The following is a 20,384-nucleotide window of genomic DNA, read 5'->3' as shown; positions in this document are numbered from 1 at the left end:
CCAAAGGGATCCATTTCGAATGTTAATCTGTTACGCTGTTTTCTGATATGAGATAAGAGATATGTCGTACGTTCAACGTTCAAATTAGAACTAAATGACAAATTCAAAATAGTTTAATTCTCTATGTTGTTATTTTTGGCCAGATAATAAACACTACAATTTTAGCCAGAAACATGATTGTACATAACTTTTTAATCTCCTTGGCTTATGCTGTAACTGGCAGCTCCATGTAATTTTTTTTTTTAATTATAATTACACCACTACTCTAAATTTATTCGGTACTTCAACGAGACATGAAAATGCTCTTTCGTGGTTGCAGACTCGGCTGAAAAACTTTTTATTATTATTATTACCAATTATTATTTTTTGTATTATTATTAAACTTTGTGATTTTTTTTTTATATTTATTATATTATATTGGTCGTAACTTGAAAAAGAAACAAATAAGTAGTAATTTTACAATACCTAGTGAATTTGTTTAAACGTAGATGCAGATCTGTGATACAATAAATTGTCTATTGAGTTTGTAAAGAAAAACTATTTTTCCAAACATACTTACACGTTTTATAAAAAGTAAAACAGAATGTTCATTGATAAAATTTGAATGAAATTGTAATGGTTTTTAAGTATTTATTAACGATATACTATATACATATCTATTTAAAACATTACATCATACGAAAGTATTGGATACCCGACAAAATAATGAAATATATATCCTTAAATGTTTTACAACTTCGCATAACACAATAATAAATAATAATTAAATAAGATTTAATTATTATATATTTCCATTTGGTATATTGTCATATATATATATTTAAATTATTATTATTCCATGTCTTTTCAATTTTTATTCCATGGTCAACCTAACAACTATCTCTCTTTCTAACGTTGTTCATAACGCGGCAGAATAGGCGGGGTGTGTGGGAGGCGCAGTCCATATCTTTATAGGTCTATGCAATCAATATTTTGTGGGAAATTTGAATTTTTCTCCATTTTTTGAGATTTTGTTTTTAAATTAGTAATCACTAATAAATATTTTGAGTAAGAAATAATTATATAGGTATTATATAGTTTTTTATTGTGATATTTCCATATATATATAAATACACTGTAAAATATGTATTACATTAGAATATGTCTAACTTCTTCTGTGTTCACGTCTATGTTTGATCCGTCTTAGCTGTATTGTTATCTTTTATCAGGTTTTTATTTTATTTGTTTTTGACTACCTTTTCAGCTATCCTGTCAATCGATATTAGGCAAAGTTAAAAGTTTTAACTTTAATAATAGTCAAATTAAAAGATTTTATTTTAAAATAACACTCCACCTACCATAATTATTCAAACAATAGTTTTTGGTATTTTTAATTACATAAATTTTTATTTTTTTTAAATGGGCAGCAAAGTAGTTAATGAAAGTAGTGTTTTTTATATGGACTTTTGTCCTAACTGCTCCAATATACTATCTTTAGAAGAACACATGGGTGAGATGCGACACAAATGTCAAGTATGTCCCTACTTCTCACCAATTAAAAATGTCATCTTGGCATCTCGATCATTCTACAAACTAAAGGTAAGGACATGCATTGTAATTTATACTATCTATTTACATAATTGATGATTATATTACATTGTAGAAGTCAGATAATAAATGATCATATTACCTACTAATGATTGGTGTATGGGATACATTTCGAACACCATACGAAAGTTTCCGAACATACAAAACCCTAATAAAATGTATACAGTGCAGTTTGTACAAACGAAAACATAATAACGATAAAAATTATTATAAATAGAAAAAATCATTTTAAAGATAACCAACCCTCAAATAAACTAAACCATGGTTTGTACACCATAGACATACCAAACTCTTGCTAAGTTTTTCCGTACACAAAACCAATGTGTAGCGTTGACGAAAAATGAATATATCTAAAAAAGGTTAGTAATGTTCAAATTGGAAAAATAAACGTAGGGGAAAATTTCTACATTACAAAAAAAAGAGTGTAGCTGGCATTTCTTTTACCCCTTTTTAAAATTAGTAGAGGTGCACTTAAATTTCAGAAAAAATAGTTGGAATACTCAGTTACCCCCCTTCCAATTTGAGCACTGTTTATTCATCATATTATTATGTTCTATTTTCAATAATTGCAAGTGCACACTATTGCATCCCTCAAATTACGCAAATACCATTAGGGATTAGGCTTATGGAAATATCTGGATACTCTGTATATTCTAATATCAGGTACAAATAAACCCTTCCGGTAACTGCATTATAGCAGGTGAAGTTAATGTGCTTATATCATTGATTATCTGTATGTATTTTCCAAAATACAATCCAGTAGTGCAAATTGAAAAAATATCTGGGTCCTAGACTTCACCTTCTCAAAATTAATGAACGAAATGATTATTCAAAGAAAAAACTAGAATTATTCAAAAAATAGGAAAGGAATTTTATAACATGAAAAAATTGTTTGAAAAAAAACCTGAAAATAAATATTCTTGCTGAATTTAATCAGAAAAGTCAAATTAAATGTCATTCAAGCAATTTTTTTTTTTTTAAAAAGGAAAAAATTATTTTTCTTGTTAGAAAAATTATTTGTTAAGGAAGTTAGATATTATACTCTTTAAATGATGCTTTCTCTTATTAAAGACAAAAGAGCAGTGTTAATGCCCCATTCATTTAGAATGAGTCAAAGGTAATTGCAATTTTAAGTGTATTAAATATAATTTATTGACATCTTATTAAAACTTTCAGTTCCAATTAAAATGTGTTATTATTTTATTTGAAATATTGTATTTAAGTGCTGACATTATATTTCCTTAACTAACCTTCTTTTTATTTATTTATATAATCAAATTAATGAAAATTTTAGTTTAACAACAAACATCATACTTATTACTAATGATATCGATCAGCTTTGAATATTTTTTTCCAATAACATATTTGATGGGGTTTTAAAATTTGCTTGTCTACTTCTGCCAAACTGCCTAAATAAATAAATAAATCATCTAGCGTCCTCTTAATGGTAGGTCTAGATGGGCAAGTGTGCTCATTGTCTATTAAGAATAATATTGCATCCACTTTTTTGTCACAACCTTATTATGGTGATTTACAACTTGCTCGATAAAAAGCAAGAATGTGATTTGGGAATGATTTGTTGGCGTTCTGCTGCCTTCTGCACCAGGATAGTGGCCAGTTCAATATAATGACTTGTACATAGATAATTACTATAAAAAATATTGTATACTTTTTTTAATATTTCAAAAAAGTAGTTTCTTAGTAATTTATTAAATTTTAACGTTTATTATTATTAGGAAATTGACTCAGTTTTGGGTGGTAAAGCAGCTTGGGAAAATGTCGATTCCATCGATGTTGTTTGTACCGTGTGTAATCATGGCCGTGCATACTTTCTTCAAGTTCAGACTCGATCTGCAGACGAGCCAATGACGGTTTTCTATAAATGCTGTAGTTGCGGAAACAGATGGAGAGAATGATAACTTGCCCATAATCATCAAATGTATAAAAATAACACTTTTTGTAATTAAAAATAAAAAAAATAAACACTTGTTATGTAATTTTAAAATGAGTAGTTTTTATTTCTTCTTATTCTGTATCACTCAATTATTTATAACAGAAATCAAGAGGGAAACAATGTGTATTTACAAAAACATCATTACATGGAAATAGATTATATTCTTAAGAGCTATAATATTATCCAGAGACCAGAGTGCAAAATAAATATATAAGAATCAAATTAATGTATAAAAATAACTTGTAGTGTCTCTAAAAGGTGTATACCTCTAAATAACAATAATCGCACAATAAAAATATGGGTCCTTAAGAAATCAGTCTCATTAATCGTACGCTAAGAATCTAATGAATTGTTGATTTAAAACACCAACAATACAATGTAAGCAATCCTAAATGGAGACCCACTACAGTGCTGTTTAAAATTTAGGCATTACTGACTTTAAAATATATATATTATACCAACTACATAATTTACGACTAGAATGGTTTCACACTAAAATTATATTATGTACAATAAAAATAAATTAATAACCAATTCAAAAAACAAAACCATGAAAACATCGCCAATATTAATTTAAAAATGCATTTGGAATGAAATTGATTTTAACTTACTTAAAACGCAATCTTATTTAAATAAAATCAAGTAAGTCATAATAAAACTGAAAACTGCTGCTGTGTATGAAGAGCTCGATACAAAAAAAAAAATGAAAGATCAAGAAAATATAAAATATTTGTTTTATGATCATTTTTATCAACAACTTTTATGTTAAATCATGATCCTAGACGTGTTAAGTTTAAAATAACTGTGTCACATTTAAAACTAGATTAAAAATAATTAATAGGACGTTTAGCAACATTCAATTTTACTTTACTTAACTATTGTCATCGTATGTATAAATCTTTGGTATTCACCGAGTTACTCAGTGATTCTATGATCCCTATAAGTACACTTGCATAGTGGCATAGAACGGTAATAAACACACGGGACATTCAGACATCTTCGTCGCACATTCTACACATGCGTAAACGTGTCTGCAAGGTATAAATGCAGCTTCCATCTCTTCTTTATGACACACTCTACACAACATTGGATCAACTGGATCATCAGAACACTGGGAAGAACTGCATGGTAACTGATTAAGATCTTCATCTTTTTCTTCGTTTTTATTTTCATCCATATACACATAAACTCTCATAGCCATTGTAAATGGTTGCCTGCACACAGCACACTGGTCAAGAGTCATTGCACATTGTATGCAAGCGATAACATGACCGCAAGGGATGAACGCCACTTTCATTTTTTCTTTAAAACATATCTTGCACAACATTGAATCAGGCATAGTGTTCGGGTCTTGCTGGGATAGGCGTAGATTGATTTCAGACAATGATGCAGTCATTTGATTGCTGTCTGTGGTTTCAGGATGATCAACACGTTTTCTAAACACATAAATAAATAGTTCAAACATTAAACAAGTTATTGTTAATTGTGCTTTGTGGTGAAATGAATGTGATCTACAGTTTAAAATATTGATTAAATGTGTGAACATGTTAAATGACTGGGACGTGCGTTCAAATGAAAATTCTGTATATAAAAATTGAAGAAAAAATGTAAATCCAGAATTGTGAAATTGATCTAAATTATAATTGGCAATATAAACTAAAGTGATGTTGTACATATTGTATTCAAGGTAAAATACCTCAGATTGTGACGTTGAAAGATGATGTGACACCTGATTAAAAAAAAAAAAAATTATGAACTCGTGAGACTTGTAGATAATGAATACTTAGTTTTTGATAAAACAGAAATTTAACAAATTAAAATAGGTATTTGACCTTTTATTTTGACTTAAATTGTAATATTTAATGTTAAAAAATGGATCTTGTAAAATAATGAAAAATAAAAATTCTATATTTCATACTATATTACTACGTTGTAGTTTAAATGTGGAACTCACCTTTTAGTAGAACTGACTTTAATATTACTTTCGAGAATCGAATTATCTTTATGATTGGCAATAAACTTGGTCAATTCCTGTAAAATTATTTTAAAATAAGTTACTTGTACATAATACGAAATAACTGATAAAATACTAACTTCTTTATCTATCGTAGGAATTTCTTTTTTTTTACCGCAAGCTTCATCTACAAAATTTTTGCCTTTACTTAGTAGCACATAACTACAATTTGGGGACCATCGTGCATGTTCTGTCCATGGTTCGTCGTCATCCTCCCAGTCCTTAAGACCTTGACTACAGCAGAAACATAACATTTGGTCATTCTGACCATCACCTATACAAAAACAATAGAGATAAAATGTATCATTAAATTACGACAGTTGATAAAAAAAAAATCTATAATTACCTATATAAAAGAAGCCGGCTTCACATAGAGTATGAGTTTCTTGTTTCATCTTTTTCTCACACTTATCAAATGTTGCCAGGCGTGCGTCATAAGTAGCATATTCTTTATGTTTAGGAGTCTTTATTTGCTGTACTACTCCCAAAGAATCCAAAAAATTCTGAATCTTTTTTGCTTCTTCATTAGAACTCTTGTCGGAAGGTGGAGATCCGTATAAACCACAAACATCATATCCTATAAAGAAAAATGTGTTATAATTAATTATTTTTATTACTCCCATAAACTAATAATTAAGAATGATATGTAATAAGTCATAGTTAATAACCCATATAATGTGTAATTCATAAATAACAAAGTTTTCAGATCAAAAAGTAAAATCGGAGAACATCATTTTTTAGAAAGATCTTTAAATTTTATAAGATCTCAACTTGATTAAAAATATTTATTATAACCAGTTGTATGTAATAACTAATACTTGCCTGTATTTTCTTTAAAAAATGGACATTGTGGAGATTTACGTTTATGCTCTACAAGCGGATCATCACCACGTTGCCAATAATCAAATTCCTTGGAGCAAAACATGCATCGTACACGGTCTTGCTTGCCTAGGTAATACAATCCTGCCTTTGCCATTTGATTAGGTGTTAAAAATTCCAATTTCCATTCATCATTAAATGTTCTCAAGCGGTTTTCAAATGTAGTCAAGTCCCACAAAGGAGTTTCATTTGCAGACATTGGAGTTGATTCAGGTTGACTGTCAGAAACAAATTCAGTCAAGGGATGTGCCGTATTCAATATAATAGGACAACCATTGGCCATATGAATAACATTTTTCTCATGCTTTACTATATTCCTTAATGTGTGTGCTAACGAATTATGATTTGGTGATGGACTCATCTGTAAAACAAAAAAAAAAATTATGAGACAACCATGTTTTATTTTAAATATCATAGATAACCAACCTAACTAAAAATATGATTTAATACTATTTTCATTATATATACTGAAAGCATATAATATGATACAAGGCTGACAAAATTACACCAGCTTAGAATAGCCAAATTTCAATTGTATAAAAAAAAACTAGTGTTTTTTTACTACTCTACTAGATTATGTAAGAAATCAACTTTCATAACAAAATTCAGTTTTCTTGTAATTAAAAAAGTTTTAATTTGAAAACTGTTCAATATTGAAAAACAATTTTTTTACATTAGAAAAACTGGCTGATTTTAATTTCCTTAAGGCAAAATATTAATTATTACTATAATTTAGAAGCAACATATTATCAGTGAAGTATTTATGATTTTTTATATATACAATCTACTTTTATTAATTATCAGCTGACGTCATTGTATGTTTTTTCATTAGTAATACATCTCTTATCATAAGTTTGAGTCCTCTGTAAGACGAAATAAACAATTTCAATTGTTTTTTTTCTTAATACAGTACTGTATGTATATATAATTACATATACTATATCTATCAAGAAAAAAACAATTGAAATTGTTTATTTCGTCTTCTAATTTACATAGGACTTCAAACTTATGATAGGAGATGTATTACTAATCAAAAAACATCAATGACGTCAGCTGATAATTAATAGAAATAAATAGTTAGGAGATAAATAATATGAATACAAATATTTTTGACAAAACAATAGTCGAATAAATAAAGAAAGATAATAAGTCATTTTTTATTAATATCTACAAAGATAAATTGTAACAACTTTTGTAATCATTAACAATTACAATAATAATTAGGATTATAGGTATTCGGTATTAATTTCTATTTTATTTAAACACATGCTGGTCGAGGGGCAAATTATATTTCCCATTTAAATTAACCTCAATGACACGGCGTCTATTTTTTTTTTAAATCGGGGTCGTAAATTAATCAGTATATATTTTTATTTAAGTTTATTGTATACAAAATATTATATTAGCTTAGGTTATAATATTTCCGTTAATGATATACCAAGTGGAAGTCACGAGTCTTACAACATGTTTTAATATATTACAATAAAAAATATATATATATTTGTATTATATACAATTTCAATAATAGTTGTCATAAAACTTTATTTTGACAAATAAACAAAACGATTAATTAGAAATTAAAAATTTGTACATAAACATATGTTTCCATATTATACGGAAGCGATACAATAAATTGACCAAGTGATTAATAATTATTTTATACTTTGACAAAAATGAATATAAACGTGAAATGGTGTGAATTTTCAGGAAAAAATAAGTATCATTAATAAAAACAAGTAGTCCGTATCGATTATTTTATTATTTTCGCTATGGACCGTGTAGCGGAACAGATGGAACGCCTTATACAGCCACGCAATAACCTTCACAACACACTAAAATGGAGTTCTACCAACCGTCGCGTCGTGGCGAGTGGGAAAAAAAATGCAATACAATAAAATAATATTCGGCGTCGTCTAAAACCGAAACGAGCAACGCGACAATACTACGGGCGTTAACGATAGAACATATATGAAGAATATAATGACAATAATAAAATAATTATCGTACCTTAGGTTTTTATTAGTGGTATATGGCACCCGCGGGTTACGGTTGTTGACGAATCGAAAAATATTAATAATAACACACTAAACGCGACGATCCGACAAAAAAACAAAAACCACACGAGTATATTATGATAAGTTTACACGATATCCGTTCCAAAAAACAACATGTTGTATCGAATAAATGCAATATCCACAACACGAAACGACGCGGCGGCGAGCTGGCGTTTGTGTTGGAGAAAAATTGATTTCTACCGAGAATAAGAGAGTAACAGCGCTAGACGTGGGACATTGTGTACCGTAAACGCATACAGGAGGCCGCAGCGATCAGCACTGACGTTACACAAGGGTAACCGCACAGCTCGGTCGCCGTCGTCACGGCCCCTCCACGCCTTCGGCCGCCGTCGGCAGTGTGGCCTCCCGTTTTTGACAACCATTGAATCTATCTGCCAGCATGACTGGCTCTGGACAACAACAATGGAACTTTCAAAACGTAAATAACAACAATATACCGTGTACTGTGTTGTAGGTAGGTACGGCCTGCCCGATTCTGCACAGACGAAAAAGAATGATAATAATATTATGTGCAATAATATGGCCGCCGCATCCACAACACTGCGTTATGTAAGGCGGTTGTATAGCGGCAACGACGCTTGATTTTTGTTTTACATACATGCACACGAAATGTACATTTTTAACTACCCTTCGACAACCGAGCCTACGTTTAGGTACACTACTGATAAAATTGTATTCATAATATTAATTTGGAAATTTCAGCTCTGTTGTTACGCCGTGCGTAACACTTCCCCCGTCCTTGTACAAACCGCGCTGAGCATCGTTTCAATATTATTTACTAATGTCCGACTCATAATCCACTACAACGAACAAACTTTAACCAAAAAATCTACTTAAAACTATATTACTATGTAATTACCAAAATGTTGACATTCGACCGGGTAAAAACCTAAACCCTGTAAACTCAATGGATACAACTGTAATTGGAGATCCATGACAATGTATTTCTATGAAGTGTGAACGTAAATCATTATATTTGCAGAGAGTAACATTTGAATAGGAAATAATTAAAAAAAATTGTCGTACGACGATCTGTTAGTTGCTAGTTTTTATAGTTTATAAGCTGCACACAAAATGACAACGTTTAAAATACAAAAAACCAGTTCTACAATTACAAAACTGTCTGTTAATGACAAATTATAATTTTTTATCATTTAAATTCAGAAACGAACTGTAAATGTTATAGCTGAAATTATACGAAACAAACAATATTGATTGTAATACTTAAGATAAAAAACTCAAAACAATTATTCTAATTTTCTTTTATATTATATATAAATATATATCGTCAGCTTACTTAGCAAAGAGCTTAGTCCAAAATATCAAAATTAACGGTAGAGTATAAAAAAAGGATTATTGTACATGAGAATTACAATATTATTATCCTTAATAAATTCATAAAAAAAAGATTTTAGATTTATGCCATTTTTTAATAGACTGATGAATAGATAACTTAATATATTAAGTTTCCTTAATAATCCTATGAGTGCACTATTTGGTATGAACACTTTGTAAATTGTTATCCTTGCAATTATACAGTTTACTCAGAAATTACAGCTATGGTTAGTGCTTGGAGGTTATAGAAACTATACACTATACTATAGTCACTATGCATAGTAAAAAAAAACTATAGTTTATTCAATATTGGTACTACTTATCACGGTTGACAGCTGGGACTTGGGCGGCAGTCTAGTAAAATATGTCATTCAGAAAAATATTTCACTATCATTATTTGTTACAATCCAAAAACAACAGTGCTACCACTGTACGTTATTCGTTCCATGTTGAGAAATCGAAGCTACTACTTGGGTACATTTTGAGATGCATCTTATTTGAAAAAAAAAATGCGCAGTAGCCTTGGATACCGGAAATAGGAACGTGGGAAATCATTATTCTGTAGTTAATGCTCATTAACGAGCCGTAGTTGTTTACAAAAGTACATGAAAATAATAAGTGTTATTGTGGTGTCAAACAGGCGTGGATAATCATAATATAATGTATTCATTAATTATGCACCTACACAAAATTCGATAATTATTTCAAATGGTTTGAATTAAATGCATGTCCCGCTGGGGGTCGTGTCCAAGATATAATACAAAATCCCATTTTTTTAAGTTTTAAAAATGTTTATATAATACAATATGGAAATGAGATATTAAAACTGTCATACAATATAGTTTTCTATATGACTGTTATTCACTAAGAACGAAAAAGCGTTAAAAATAATAAAGCAATAGTATTTTGCTAACTAATGTCTAATGGCAAATACTATAAATGACAAAAAATGTAATTTAAAGTATTTGCTAATGGTGTTGGCGACACAACTCACAAGAGTAACTAGAGTCTAGAGATTTTCTGAAAGGTGAATTAAAATTTCAAAATGAACAAAACAATATCACAAAAATGAAATGCTCTCTACTGTATTTATAAAACATATACTATATTACAAAGTCAACACGTTTTAAAATTCAGCATACACATTTAAATCGAATATAATACTTCCTTGGCATGTTATTTCGTTCATGAATTAAGTCTAACTTTTTTAAAATTTTACTTATACATTTTTAACATATGGCCTTACAGTAAATAACTTTTAGTCCTTTTATCAGTCTACAAATTCAAAATAAAGAAATAGTGATAACCATAGTCGCATAATAAAGATATCTTTGGAAAAAAATTACAAAAACTGTATAATAGATAATGTTTACTATTAATTTGACAAACGGTAAAATAAACATAATTTGTTTTTTCGCATGCGTTGATAACTACTAAATATAATATCAAAAGAATAGCTAACGTTCAATACTTAGATAATGACTACGCAAAACGCTAAAAAAAACCCCTTGGAAAATCTTAGTTTTTGCACTGTTATTATTCTTAAAATTATAATATGTCATAAATTACAATTAACAAGTCAATCGATTGTAAAATAATAAAAATTATACAAATATGATCCCGTCAAAAGAAAACCCCTAATTACACACATATAATATAAAGGTATAGTATATAATATAAGTATACATCATAATTCATAATTAATATTATTTTTCAGCGTCGAGTTGTATAATAATAAGCTATTACCGAGTTAAGTTTTTCAATGGTTACATTTAAACAAAAATTGGGTACATATAAAAACAAATACCATCTGATATATACAGTGAACGCGACATAAATCACAAATAAAAAGAAAATAATCTAAAGGGTATCTTATTCTGAAGTTTGAGAACCGATCAACGAACGTGGGAATAACAATATATTAACATATTATCAACATATGGAGTGCGTTAGGGTTCCAAAACAGATAGTATATAATACAAGATAAGCGATTCATTGAGAAAACTAAAATCCTATTTTGGACGGGTCATGGGGCTATCCGTTATTGGAATATTTAATGATATTTTGTTAATGTGGTAGACGAAAAATGCACAATGTCGACAAATGTTTTTTGTTTAGACACGTGGTTTACATTTTAACCTTTTTAAACAATGGACCGGATGGGCCTGGTTTTTTTTTATTTCATCGTTTTCCGTTTGAACGGATATGGGTTGGTACTTGGTAAACGGATGGAACGTTAGGTAGGTATGAACTGTACAATAATATTATATTATTATATACTTAATCGGAAACGCAGATAAGTCATTCGACATTCAGCCGTTGACCTATTCCAACCCCACCGAGTGCCATGTTATAATGATATTATACACTTTATCCAGTAGAAACTAGAAACCTTCTCATTTGGCGAGCAATTTTGTCGACTGCAAAGAGAAAGTACAAGAGCTGCTGATGGTCCAGTACAAACCAGCAACTCTAGTATATTATTAAGTTTTGAAACGTGAAATTTCATTCTGCAGTCTGCCTCAATTGCAGATTTCAAAAAGAGAGAGAGAGAGAGTTTCATGCCAAATTTAACTTAGGCAGCAAACAGACAGTTAACTTTAAACCAATCATTTGGTTTTAACAAGTTTTCTTTTAACCTAACCTTAAATATGTTTTGATAATCAACCCAATTTTCGGACGGCCTTTGTCTATGACACTGGTCAACCAAGAGTTTGTTACCTACCAAGCACTCTTGGAGACATTATATTTTAGGCTGGACAATTTTCGTCGAACCGGGTAAAGCCCTATCAAGTATAATATTGTTATTATTAGTCACAGGTGGGTTAAATCAGCTGCTGCTGCTGCAACTGGATTTTCGTTGATTTTCTGTGTACCAAAACGTGTTTCGAGAATAATAATTATATTGATAATGATAATGTAAGTATGAACAGCTGTACGGGAGCGGGCAGGCGACAGGCGTACTTGCACAACAAAATGTGTTTAGGAGGAGCAGTTGTTCAATTGAGTACAAACCATCTGCCGCCCCGGGAACGTGCCGAACGGGGCGCCACGTTGCCGACGGCCGCCCGTAAAGAGCCCAAACCGGTTAGCTGAATGACGCGCCGTCCAAACGGCAACGCCGCTCGCATTCCTCCACGGATTTCGACGGTGATTACAGCGGCGGCATTTGTTTATTTTGTCCCCGTTTTGTAATATTTTCAAGTATATATACACAACCGGGCCCTTTACTAACCTTTTTTCCCTTGTTTGGTTCCTCGCAACGCGGTTCGTTTTTTCTCAAACGAATCGTATATGGTAATAAAAACCGTGTGTACACGGCCGTGCCCGTCCGTTCATTGATGTCTCCGGAAACGACGACCGTAGACATAAATTGATAACGGGCGTTTTTTTTTTCTTTCATTAATCTTTTAAATAGATAGAGACCTCCCGTACGATTGAAATGCCCTATCTCTGCGAATTCTACACTTATGGGTCATTCGTCGGCGGCAATTATTGTCAAATAATAGTTCAACGTTAATGCGTTTTATTACGGTCGTGGTTCTTTGTTTTCTTTTCGATAACCCTTCGTAATATATAATAAGATTTCCGGAAAATACCTAACCGAATTAACGAGTTACGTACATTAAACGTTTACTGCATATTATTCATCGCCAAAGAAATATAATATTGTGCTCTATCGTTGGAGGTTAGACAAACAAAACTACAACTTTTAACTTTTCAGTTATTACTATATCGTATTAGTTATTGCTTTCCGTCAACATCGGTGATGACGTTGTGACATTCTAAAACTGTAATATATGCATTTTGTTGTTTCTCACTGCTAAATATTATATAATGTATGATTTTAGATAGCTTTGTTCACAGATATATAAAATAAACTAGATTGCTAACTAGTAATGTAAAATTGAAGCCGATGCCGGCCATTTTTGTGTATTAAATAGTATACATATCTGTGATTCTGTGCTATCAATTACCCAACTTGTAATTGTTATAAACAGTGATAACAGTTATAAACAATGCCGTGCTTTAGAATGCGGTGACGATATTTTGATAAGCGTTTGTCTTTGTTTTAGACAAAAATAAATTCATATCAAAACTCATTTGTTTCTAGCGCACAATGTTATTGGATACCTACTTTATTTTTCATCAAAACTGTGTTATATTGTGGCATTTGTTAATCGTTGACGTGACCGTATGTGTTTATAATATTATAGAAAGTATGTAAACAATTTTATTATTTTTTTGGTTCCATGTCATTGATAACGGCGTGGTTTGATTGGCTCCTCGGGGACACATGATTTGTCTGGCCTCGATCAAATTAATAAAATAAATTGAAACATATTGAAGTGACATTTTACAGTTTAGTTTTAATTACATTCCTATATTCCTATACAGTTATCATTGTATAACAAAGCATTAGTTTAGGGCATCGATTTTTGAAATGAATGCAAGGCGAAAAATGAAAACATTTAAATAAATGCCTGCACATTAGAGTGTACCTAAGCCACGTTTTAATTAGACAGCTATTAAATACGGGTATAATGTAAACGTACTCATTGCCGTTTGTATTTTGAGTAATAATTATTCAAAAATACGTGGACGGAAACAGTCGAACCTGCTAATGGTCAAAGTAGAAAAACAGTACCTAATTAATTTTAACTACACGAGAAGCCAATGGAAATCAATGTTGGTCCTCTGTGTCCATTTAAATTTGTGTTCATTTACATCTATAGGACTTCAAGTTGGGGTTTTACACCGTGTGTGGTAATAAACATAGTTTATATTAGTTTATTCGACATGCAAGTTGATTACATCAAAAATAGTTTTGCTTAGACCAATAACTATTGATAAACATGGCTGTTTACTTTTACTTTATGATTCATCATTACGAGGACGTTCAAAGTTCAAAGATTTGCTTTATAAGGCTCGTCGAATAATTGTAAATATTATCAGATACTATTATGATGGTAATAATAGGAATTCAATAATGGATATCAAATAAAACACGTCATCGTCATTTAAAATGTAAACTATCCAAAATTTAAAACTATCCATAAAAAAAAAAAATCGTGATAAAAACCAGTTACTAGAAAATAGAAATGGTAAGAAAAAGGTATTTGACGACAAAAACATATTTTATTAATAATAGTTTTTGGGATTTTAATTTGGAAAAGGAAATTACGTCAAGCTATTTTATTGATAACCGTATTTTATTATTAACTTTGAAACTACATTTTATAATCTACTGAATTATACCCAATATTAGTATTCTGCGATTGAACAAATAAACTGAAAAAAAAGAACTGCACCAATTTTTAAGGGATAAAGTATAGGAATTTTTAAGAATTTCTTAATTTAGTTTCAACTATAGGGTATAATACTTATCAATACAGTAATGAGGATACTTTATTTATGCCATTATTTTTGTCACACTATCTCAGTCATTTCTATTGGATAAATTACAATGTTTTTCAAGGACAAGTACGCGAGGCCAGTATTAACAGTAGATTTACCAAATGTTCACAACGTATAGAGAAGAACTTCTCTATCTTTGGGGTACCTTTTTTTTTTTTATCTATACTTACTATTTTTTTAATAAACAAATAACAAAAAAAAATAAGTAAATCTTCACGAATAAAAAATGTTGTTTATGCTAGGTTGTCGAAAAAATATTCTATAATGCATCTTTTGAATATTGCTTTTTTCCCTCTAGATAGAGCTCAAAAGCCACCAACTGCTAACGGATGATTTTGTACCGAAACGCGGGTTTATCACAAATCCTTTATGGAATGTTTTTCTTTACAGCACACGGGCCACGGTAGACCGTAATTGAACGAACAGGCTCGGTTCTTTTTATTGCTCAACCGCCAGCATGCAGTGTGCCGCACGTACCCATACTTACTAACACGGCGGCCACTGCTTAACACATACATTCCTACCCACTATCATACAATATACCTACTCCTTGTATTGTAAATTCGAGAACTGTTAACCCGGAGGAGGTCACGTTTGTGGTCTGCATTCCTTTCTACTTATCACATAGTCTATATGCAGCAGCAGCCAACGCTGTTCGGAGACACAGACTAGCCGGTTCGTTTGAAGTCTATTCGCTTGTGCAGCTGTACATAATAATATCTACTACTACTAGGAACCTCTAAAATATAATATAGTTAGGTTAGCTCTCTAGTAGATGCTCTATTGTCATGGGTTGTAGTAGAACAATAACATGCTCTACTGCAAACATATTATTATATTGGCACAGTTCACTTGCTCTGCGTCGGTCGTTTTTAGTATTCAATCGAAATGAAGCATTATTAATATAATTTTTACAAAATGTGCGTTTGACAAATCACGGTGCTCGGGGAAATACTCGAATTTACATGCGCTTACAACGCATTAAACGACCACCAAGTAGAAATCCTGATATTTTTTCTGTTAAGCGTTTTTTAACGATAAAAAATTCCGACGGCGTGCATGGAAAATAATTTTATAGTACCAACAAAACGGTTTTTCTCCATTTGTTGATGTGTGTATTGTAGAATAATACAGCATAAAAAAAAAAAATACAGGCCCCACAGGATCAAGGACACAGGTCGAATTTCGGCGTTGTGTTCACTATGTAGTTTATTGCATTTGACGTTTTCAACAGTCCTCGTTCGTCCTGGGTCAACTAGCACGTTACCGAATTTCAAAATGGCGCTCTTGGGATTTGCGGTACGGTGGTTATTGCTTATTTCGTGCGATGACGTAATCTTGCAAAATTCTAATCTGCGGCCCTCCCCTTCCCCTAAAAAAACGCCCACAGACTTCTATGCTAACTTGTCTGCGGATACACCTAAACATAACCGCCCTCTATTGGTTTATTTCGGCGAATTTTATAATGACACGGGTAAAATAAATTATTCAATAATCCATTTAGATTACCGACGGACACAGATATTATATATTATATAATAAACTAGATTGCTAACTAGTGACAAGAAACGAAATCGACGTCGGCTATTTTTGTGAGATTTGTGTGTGTGTGTACAAAACTTAGTTCATAATTGTTATATTACATATTTTCATGAGTCTTGGTTCAATTCCCACAAAGAAAGTTAGCAATCTAGTTTATTTTATTTTTGCAAACATATTGATATCGAAATTGAAAATTAAAGTCCATGGTTGTATAAGTTTTTATAATTTATATATATTTATTTATAGAGTCCTATGTTAATAGTTAATTGCCAAAATTACTAGTATTTAGTTGGTGTCAGAACGCCATAACCAAACGGAAATAAGCCGTTAGTTATTAAAATTTTAACTATAAATAAAACATATTACAGTGTTTTCCTTACATATAACAACAAGTGTTATGAAAGTTTATTGTATGCATTATTTTCCACGCGTTCATTACAATAATGTTTTTGTAGTAGGTATATAATGAGCCCACGCAATGGTTGCTTAATAGTAACTTTGAGGGCGTGTATGTATATTTTATATTATACTTACATATTATTATGAATCATACGGATGTGCATATGTTGTTATTTTTGTGGAATAATAATATTTTAAAGAACTTAAGTTAATATAATACTGGATATCTGTAAGTTTTTCACAACAGTATCGAACAAATCCGTAGAAGTAAAAAAAAACAATGGTAATATACAGTAAACTGTAGTAAAGAACAATAAACATCTTACATTTAATAAAGGAATTTACTGTTTTTTTTTAAATCTTATTACTGAGGTATAAAATATTCATGGAAAATTATAACATATTATTGACTTGACTTGATATTTCACTTAATGAATAATAATTAGTAATAAATTAATCCGGAAAAAATTTGAGTAAAACTTTGTAAAATTATTGCATATTGTACAAATCCATGAATTTAAGGGTTTTTATGAATATTCACATTAATCAACATAATAATATTATTCATTGTCTAATATACACATACCACTCATAATTGTAATTTAAATTCAAAGTATTCAGTTTAAGTAAAAAAAGAAATAACATTATATTAATTGTTTTATAAATTTAACTTACTAAAATATTATCAACAACTGTGGTTTAAATTTAATTGTAGCGACAACGTAAAAAATCAAATGTAATACAAATAAAAATCGTTTTGTGGTTTATTGACTTATGTTAATTATTTTTTACCGTCAATCTACATAATATTAATAACAAGTGAAAGGTTCAAAATACTCTACACTTATTGTCACCATTTTTTTAACGACTCTTCTAATTAGTTCTTATTAAAAAAAAACAATAAAATATTGGTAATTTTTAAATTATTTTTTGGTATCTTAAAAGTAACGTACCAAACTAAACGAAAGGTCAAATTTTTAAATAGGTTTCATTTTTAAATTATTATTATATTGATTATTTAAAATATTACTTAATTTAAATAAAATTCCAGAGTATTGTAAATGTAGTATAGATTATTTTCCTCATAAGTAGTGTATATACTGAAACTGCATTCTTTTGTAGTTTTTACTAACGAGTTTTTAAATAGTTTTACACAATACGTTTTAAATAGATATATACTTTTTTTTTTTTATAAGATACTATATGGAATTTTATGGACAATATATTATTTTGTTGTCGTTTAATTTATAGTTCTACATATTTTTATACTGACATTGCCCGAGAACAGTCTACATAATAATAATATAATAGTACCATATATAATCCTGTTTTAACACCTGATGTTAGTTGTTACATATACCTATTATAGGCATATATAGCATATCTCTTATGACCTATTATTAGATTTTTTTTTATGTCATCATCAGGTGTTCCAAAAGTTTAGAAATATAATATTATAACAAAGTGTATTGTATATGAATTTAAAATGACGATATTATCGATACATTATACGTCAAAGTCCAGATGGTAGGTGCACAATAGAATTTAGAACATTAAAAAAATATCACAGATTATATTGTGTATATTATATTATGAAGGCAATGCCCGTTTATTTATTTCACGAGTTCTATTTTATAAATAAATGCCTATATTTTACCTCTATAATTCAAAAATACCGCTTTATGTATACATTGAAAATTTAAATTTGCTAAAAATATAATCATTAATTATTTTTGTTACTGACAAGTAAGTAGTGTTGAATCATCACTGTGTGTTCTAATTTTACTTTTTAGATTTTTTTAGTTATAATTTTAGTTACTCGGTAATATGAACTCTTATCATATATTATGTATTTGTAATTTAAACAATTAACTGGCGCGTGTTCCTATTATAAATCAAATTTAAAACTTAACCTAAACAAATCAATTTTTACAGTAAAAATGAACATGTATCAATAATCAACAAAATCCAAAGCAAAAAAAAAACGAATTGAAGGTGAATTTGTCAAGCCAAGAATTTGATATTTTTTTTAACCTTCCTACAATTTTTTTGTGTTTGATATTTAGTAATGCAATATGAACCTGAATGTATAAATATAGGACGTAGGTAATACTTAGGTATTGTTTGACAATATTTGTTGATATAGTCACGAATCATGATAAAATATAATAATTTGTAAACTTAAATTGATACATTTAAAATTACAAATGTATTAAATAACATAAAACAGGTCTATTTAAATACTTATAAGGCATTATATTGACTTACCAAAAGCTCATGTGTGTTGTGCAAGTTGTATATTATTCTCGTAGTCTCAAGACAGTAGTACCGACTGATAGTAAGTTTGCAACAACTATGTTTGAGTAAAGAAAAAGCAATATACATTTTAAGCTGAGCTAAACTAAAGTAACGTCTTCCTCCACTGACGTCGGTTTAAAACGCAGCCCACTTGACTAATTTCATCTATAGGAAATGCAAGTGCACTGTGCAATGTGCAGTTAGAAAGAATTTATTGCTCAAGGTTAAGAATAGCCTACACCAATTTATTTTTCCATTGAAATTAATACGTGTTGCGACATAATTATTGTTTTACAAAGTGACGTGTAGTACATATTCAATTAATGGTTGTACATATTATTACTTAAGTATAAATATTATGTTCACCTATGCATAGATAAAAAAACAATTTGCCTATGTAGAAAAAAACCTCACAAAAATATATTAATTTCAAAGTTAGCACCATGTTTTTATTTTCATATAAAAATTCATGTCACTATTCTTGAGCATACGCGTTTTGTGTTGGGTATTACCAGAAAAGTGGAATAATTATAAAAGACCTTCATTAAGTATACCATCATTATCATCATGGTAAATTAATAATGATACAAGTTGTAGAAACTAGTTGCCAGACTAATTTTCACTAATATAATCATACTTATGAAAATTATGGCAAGTTCATAACAATTAGAACCTAAATAATTACATTTCTAATATACTTTTACACTGGTCGTCAAGGTTTGTGTGTCGAGTTTATGTAAGCATTATTAAAATTTCGACCAAAGATTACCTTTGTGAGGTAATTGTAAGAAAAATACTTATTGTTATAATTGGACATAGTTATATATCGCCAATCAGTACACTTATATACATATATATCAGTTATTACTTATTAGATCATAAT

General features: G+C 29.8%; 2 protein-coding genes across 4 annotated transcripts; one reads left to right on the top strand and one right to left on the bottom strand.

Annotated features, from left to right (window-relative positions):
* The first annotated feature begins 1,196 nt into the window (after positions 1-1,196).
* On the top strand, positions 1,197-3,570 carry LOC126847174 (DNA-directed RNA polymerase III subunit RPC10). Its single transcript, XM_050587279.1, has 2 exons — positions 1,197-1,578; positions 3,324-3,570. The coding sequence occupies exons 1-2, from the start codon at positions 1,399-1,401 to the stop codon at positions 3,501-3,503; spliced, it is 360 nt and encodes a 119-aa protein (XP_050443236.1). The 5' UTR covers positions 1,197-1,398; the 3' UTR covers positions 3,504-3,570.
* On the bottom strand, positions 3,528-19,615 carry LOC126847165 (death-associated inhibitor of apoptosis 1-like). 3 transcript variants are annotated; one of them, XM_050587266.1, is made up of 7 exons: positions 19,472-19,615; positions 6,378-6,795; positions 5,902-6,132; positions 5,636-5,829; positions 5,496-5,572; positions 5,238-5,270; positions 3,528-4,977 (listed from the first exon to the last, which is right to left on the bottom strand). In XM_050587266.1, the coding sequence occupies exons 1-7, from the start codon at positions 19,586-19,588 to the stop codon at positions 4,479-4,481; spliced, it is 1,569 nt and encodes a 522-aa protein (XP_050443223.1). In that variant the 5' UTR covers positions 19,589-19,615; the 3' UTR covers positions 3,528-4,478. The 3 variants fall into 3 exon arrangements, with proteins under 3 accessions (XP_050443223.1, XP_050443225.1, XP_050443224.1); XM_050587268.1 differs by lacking the exon at positions 19,472-19,615 and adding an exon at positions 8,442-8,767; XM_050587267.1 differs by lacking the exon at positions 5,238-5,270 and having other exon boundaries at positions 19,472-19,614.
* Positions 19,616-20,384: the final 769 nt, after the last annotated feature.

This window comes from Adelges cooleyi, unplaced genomic scaffold (genome assembly GCF_023614345.1).
Source record: "Adelges cooleyi isolate 19-005CV unplaced genomic scaffold, UGA_ACOO_1.1 ACOO_flye_CR_arks_rails_tigmint_CR_PRNA_9, whole genome shotgun sequence".
Lineage (NCBI taxonomy): Eukaryota > Metazoa > Arthropoda > Insecta > Hemiptera > Adelgidae > Adelges > Adelges cooleyi.
The sequence above is the reverse complement of the archived record's forward strand: the minus strand, read 5'-3'. Positions and strand labels throughout refer to the sequence as shown.